Source organism: Oryctolagus cuniculus, chromosome 19 (assembly GCF_051225735.1).
Source record: "Oryctolagus cuniculus isolate XC-2025 breed Fujian yellow rabbit chromosome 19, ASM5122573v1, whole genome shotgun sequence".
Classification (NCBI taxonomy): Eukaryota; Metazoa; Chordata; class Mammalia; order Lagomorpha; family Leporidae; genus Oryctolagus; species Oryctolagus cuniculus.
The window spans coordinates 23,131,681-23,137,900 of NC_142885.1; the positions used below are offsets into that span (position 1 = coordinate 23,131,681).

The 6,220-nt window shown below is 54.0% G+C and overlaps 1 protein-coding gene across 1 annotated transcript; it reads right to left on the minus strand.

Annotated features, from left to right (window-relative positions):
- Positions 1–2,226: 2,226 nt before the first annotated feature.
- Positions 2,227–4,389, minus strand: LOC127491472 (uncharacterized). Its single transcript, XM_070063816.2, has one exon. It carries the CDS (start codon positions 4,387–4,389, stop codon positions 2,731–2,733), a length of 1,659 nt encoding a protein of 552 aa, XP_069919917.2. The 3' UTR covers positions 2,227–2,730.
- Positions 4,390–6,220: the final 1,831 nt, after the last annotated feature.

Below are 6,220 nucleotides of genomic sequence, written 5' to 3' on the forward strand. Positions count from 1 at the left end.
CCTTCTCTTCTCCATGCCCTACAGAGCCAGGCCCTGCTCCCCTCAGGTGTGGCACTGGACACCCAGCAGGGCTGCCCCACTCTCCTTGTCCTCCAGGGCCTGGGCCCCACTCCCCTAGTTGCCCACCAGAGCCTGGGCCCAGCTCCCATTGCTGTCCTTCAGGGCCAGGCCCCGCTCCCCTCACCACATTCCAGGGCTGGGCCCCACTCCCCTCCTCACCCTGCAGGGTTGGACCCTTTGCCTCTCAGGCCCAGCCCTGGCCACCCTCCAGGGCTGGGCCGCTCCTCCTCTCGTGCCCTTCAGAGCTGGGCCCTGCTCCCCTCAGGCACGGCACTAGCCAGCCACCGGGCCTGGCCCAACTCCTCTCCATGTCCTCCAGGGCTGGGCCCCACTAACCTCAACACCCTCCAAGTCCAGACCCTGCTCCCCTCCTCCCCTACAGAGCCACGCCCTGCTCCCCTCAGGTCCATCCCTGGCCTCACTCCAGGGCCAGACCCTCTTCCCCTCCTCACCTCCAGGGCCAGTGTTCCCCTCCTTATACTCCAGTGCTGGCACCGAAAGCCTCCTCACACCCTTGGTCTGGGCCTGCTCCCCTCCTCCCCCTCCAGAGCCAGGCCTTTCTCCCCACAGGCCCATCCCTAGCCTCCCTCCAGGGCCAGACCCCGCTTCCCTCCTCACCTTCAGGGCCAGGCCCTATTCTGCTCCTGGCCTTCCAGGGCCTGGGTCCCGCACCTCTCCTTGCCCTGCAGAACCTGGGCCCCACTCCAACCTTCACACTCCAGGGCTGGGCCCCACTTCAGGGCTTCCCTCCAGGGCCAGGCCCCACTGCCCTCCTCACCTCCCGGGCAGGCCCTGCTCCGCTCCTCGCCTTCCAGGGCCTGGGCCCACTCTGCTCGTCACCTTCCAGGCCTGGATCCTGCTCCCCACCTTGAAACCAGAGCCTGGGCCCAGCTCCACTTACTGCCCTCCAGGGCTGGACCCTGTTCCCCTCCTCACCCACCAGGGCCAGACCCTACTCTCCTCCTCAATCTCCAGGGCCAGGCCCTGCTCTCCTCTTCCCCATCCAGGAGCAGATTTGGGCACCCCACACAGTTCCCCAGCACCTACCACTTCATGGCCTGCCTTGGCTGCCTCCTGCTTCCTCAGGCACACCCAGTGAAGCCACGTCTTTGTGCCCCAGTGCAGCCACCAGGAGCCACCCTTCATGGGGCCCCCAGCACGGTCCTCAGCAGCCTCCCTATGATTGCCCCAGGATTCTTCCTACTTCTTCTTGGGCTCCCCTGTGGTTATCTGAGCCCTCTGTGCAGCCCCCAGGCCCCACCACACGGTCCCCAGGCCCCACCAGCTCCTTCCCTGGGCACTCCCACTGCCACTGCATCACTAGGTCACCACATGGATCCTAGCAGCTGCCTCCTCCTTCCTCGCCCCCCCCCATCAGCCGAGTTTTAGGACCCCCCATTCTCCCAGAAGTCGCTGAGTCTTTGCGGTTCTCGCAGTCCCTAGCAGTCATTGCCTCAGTCCTCTGTCACTCCTGCTGTCCCTGTATCATGTCTGAACTTGGAAATGAGGCTCTACAAAGGGGGGCTCAACTAATTCTCTTGTTGTCAAAGTGTGGAGGGTGGGCAAGTGGTCCTTGCTGCAGGACTGTTGAATGTGCAGAGGGGGAACATGGGTGTGGCATGACATTAGAAATTTCCCCTGTGAGTCACCTTTAAGAGCATGGCTCTGGGCAGGAATGACTTCCAACATGTTGTTTGCCAAAGAAAACCCTGGGCAGGAAAACGGAAAGCATGGGCACGAGTTAAGGTGCCAGGTGACTTCTTCCCAGACATGTGGGTCCTGAGTTCTTTGGGGCACACAGGAAGACAGCTCAATGGGAGAGGCCACCTCGGTCTGCAATGCAGGCTCCTCAGTTCAGATCTAGGAGCTCTAAGTGTCGCAGGAGTTTCTCATCCAGGGACCTGGGAACTTGGGCTTGGAGAAAGAAACTCAGGGTGAGAAGAATTCCCAGGGTAGAGAGCCACCTGAGCACAGAGTGCAGGCAATAATCAAAGGCAGAATAATGTGGCAGGAGGACAAAGAATATCATCCAACGTGGGCCCTGCATCTTACAACCAGCATCCCACACCAATCGCTTTGAACCGGCTCAGAGACCTGGGGAATCTAAAAGAAAAATGAGTATGTAGAAGATCAGGGGTTTTCCAAACACCAGAGGAGCAGTCGGCCTTACTCACCTTTCCCATGGAGCTGAGTCCCTCCACGTCACGGCACCAACGATGCTGCAGGAAGTTCAAGTCCATTCTCTCTCTCACATAATCCCAACACAGATCATGAGGGTGGGGGAGAAAAAGCAAAAGTAGGTTTTTGTGAGAAAATCACACCCCTGCCAGCCAGAAGGGGGACTAAGGGAGGGGTCCAATAAAGCCTGCGTAGAGGAAGTTTAACTAGGGAGTGATGTTCATGGATCAATTCTAAACAAAATTGAACACCATGTTCTTCTATCTTAGGAAAAGGTATGACCCCTAACCAGGCAAACATGTTTCCTTATGGCCATCTGAAAAATGCAACAATATCTTCCCTCTCTGCCTGTAGTTTCTCTTACTGCCTATCACCTGCCCTCCTCCCAGACACGAGTCCCTGACTACCTTTCATTGCTTCTTCCTCAGGGAAGGGCCCCTCCTCGGGGGCATTTCCCAAGAGGCTACTAAGAGGCCACTTTCCTCTCTGCACTCAAGGGCTTTCCTCTGGGGCTGGGAGGACACAACACAGCCAGCTGAAGCATTGGATGATCCTCCTGCCAATCCCCAGGCGACCCTTGCCCTTTCTGGTCTGCGTGTCTGAGGTCCCTGCCTCCTCCTCCTGCTGCTGCATTCCTGGGATGCTCTGTTCCTCTGGGGCACCCTGGGAGCCGCTCCTGACTTCTAGTTCAGCCTCACTGCTGTTGGTGCTCAGTGTGGTGGAGAGAGAGGACAGAGCATCCTGGCTGAGGACTGCACAGGCAGCGGGGCTCCTTGTCCACACGGCCCATTGGGACCTGTCTGTCCTGCAGGACTCACTGCTGCTCACACTGGGAGTCCCATGGCAAGGAGTCTGCCCCGACTGGCCTTCTGCAAGCACCAGTGGTTGGGAGCTGAGAGCAGCACACTCACGGGCTCTGCTGTTGCAGCCTGAGTGTCCCTGGAGGCACTGGAGAGCGGGACAGCTCTGAGCACCGGGGATGGCCTGAGGCATGGGCTTCCCTTTGCTGTGATCCCACTGAAGTCCTGGGCACAAGGCACTGGCTGGGAGCCTGGGTGGCAGGGAGCCTGCTTGATGGCCCAGCTGGAATCCCAGGTCCTCAAGGGAGCTTAGAGCTTCAGGACCCTGAGGAGGTACTGCAGGCTCCACTTGGCTCTGCCCATGTATTTCTGGGATGCTGAAGCCCTGCTGTTGGGAGATCCCCCAGCGTGGCACAGGGGGCAAGGGGTCATCCCATTCATGAAGCCACAGTGGAGGGCAGAGGCCCCATGGGAATTCCCATCCTTCCTGCTCCTGTGGAAGAAACAGAAACTCGTCACTGGTTCCAGCTGCTCCATGTCCTGCATGAAGCCATGGGTGGCCCATGATGTCTGCCACTGTGGGCCTGGCCTCAGGGTCCCGGGTCAGTAAGCTGTCCACCAGGTTACACAGCTCTGGGTTTCCATAGTGGGGGATTCTGTAGTATCCAGACAGGATGGCTGCCCGCAGCTCCACACAATCCTCTCCAACAAAAGGCAGTGAGCCTGCCACCATGGCGTACAGGATCACGCCCACACTCCAGGCATCAGCCTTGTACCCGCAGAACTCCTCACCTAACAATTCCTCGGGCGCACAGTAGGCAAAGGTCCCGCACAGATTCTTCAGGCGCTCTCCACCAGCCAGTTTGCAGCTGAGACCGAAATCGCTCAACTTAATGTTTAGGTGGGCGTCGAGAAGCAGGTTTTCTAACTTTAAATCCCTGTGCACCACGTGCTGCGAATGGCAGTAATGCACAGCGGATAGAATTTGTTTAAATAGCTGGCGAATCTCTCCATCCAGTAGGTACCCTCGTTCTACCATGTAACATCTAAGGTCCCCCCTGACTGCGCACTCCATGAAAATGTAGCCCCTCTCTGTGGTGTGTCTGACCTGCAGTAGTTGAATGATGTGAGGGTGATGCAGCCCCTTCATTATTTCTGCTTCTGTGCACAACTGCTGGAAGCTGCAGGAGTGCTGGCCACCATTCTCCACAACCTTCACAGCCACCTGGGTCCTGCTTTCCCAATGATAGGCCAGGATCACCAGCCCAAAACCGCCCTGGCCGAGGACCCTGAGGACCTGGTACCCATCCAGGACCTCCTCCTCACTGGTGAAGGCGGTGAGGCCTTCCATGGTGGGATCCCCACCCCACCCCCCCACCCCCCCACCCTGCACTCTGACACTGGGAACACTTACTAGTCACCTAAAGTAACAACAAAAACTGGGAAACAAACAGAAATCAAACAAGCTAAATGGTAACCAAAATTAACAACTCAATATGCTAATATTTCTACTAGAGAATGCTAACTCTATGAACTATGGTATACTAATCACTAACACTGTATCAAAATTAAGAATTAAAAGTTATAAAACACACAGAATACTAAAAATGGTGAAGGAAAGCAACACCAACTATGGTAACTATGGTAACAATGCTAATCAATAAGTCTTATAACAGTCTTATCTAAATCACAGGATTAAAAAATGAGAAAATAGACAACGGAGGAAACACAAGAAGGACAAATGAACAGAGCATCAAGTACATTTAGCCTGTGAAAGAAAAAACAAAAAATTAATAAATAAATATTTAAAGAAAATACACAAGCACACAATGTAAAAATGGGAGGGGGAGAGAAATTGAAAAAATAGCAAAAAAAGAAAACTGAATAGAAGAAATACTAAAAGAACCACTACGGTATAGAGAACTAATAGACGACACAAAACAACACCACAAATGACAGGACAAGGGAAAACCAGTGATGTCGTCCAATCCTTCAGGCAGTCTCCACAGAGCTTCCTGGGCCAACTGACCAGAACCGAGCCCAAGCAGGGAACTGTTAAGGCAGTTGGAATGACATCACAATGGCCCCCCTGAGGGCAGAGCAGGCTCTAGACCAATCACAGCTGGGGACACACCAGGCTGGTTTTCTCAAGAAACTTTCTACTTGGTTAAAGAGAAAGGACCCCAAAAGCTTTTGGCTTAAGTTGGTGGTAGAGATCGGTATTTAGGATTTGATACATTAGCACAGTCCTCTTCAGGCGTTTTCTATTGTTTCAATACACGTATAGAAGCACTGATCCTCCCAGTCTCTATTTCCACCCCCATTCCCACCCCCTTTTTCATTTCCTCTTGGTTCCTGTCCATTAAAGACGTCCAGTAAGAGGAGTCAACTGCTCATCTTAGCCCAGGCAGGCTCAGCTCACTGTCCCAAAAGATTTCCAAGCTCTGCCATGGCTTGAACAGATTGTGGCTCCCTCACTCATGTATACGTTCACTCACACACATATGTACTTGTATGTTCAAAAACAAAACTAGAGGCATAAAGGTGTCCCTTTAGAGGAATTGAGCATTTGCAAACTGAGTTCTGGTGGTGCTGCCCACCATCAGCCCACTGCTCTGTTTGTCTTCTGAAGGTGAAACACTCAGAGCACACATGGAGAGAATAGAAACAATGTTACTGGAGATGCTGCACAAGCAAGCCAGGCTCCCTTCCCCATAGAACAGCAGGTTACAGCCTCAGCCTCAGCCTCACTCAGCTCCTGTCTTCCTCCTGAGGGAGGATTCCTGGGGATGGTAACGGACCTATTGTCGCTCCTCCAGGCTCCTGAGTTCTTGCAATGCAGACTGTGAAATGTATATATGATATCTTCAAAATTAAAGTGGTGTTGTTCCCACTCTTGCTCTCTCCATCCCCTTCTCTCCCCTTCCCTCCGTTTCTCCCCGCTGAAAGTATGTCTTTCAGATAGACTAATTACATTTTTAAGCTTTTGTTAATATTTAATTATTTATTTATTTTTAAAGATTTTATTTATTTGAGAGGTAGCGTTACAGACAGTGAGAAGGAAAGACAGACAGAGAGGCCTTCCATCCACTGGTTCACCCCCCAAATGGCTGCAATGGCCAGAGCCATGCTGATCAGGAGCCAGGGGCTCCCTCCCGGTCCCCCACGCGGGTGCTTCCACT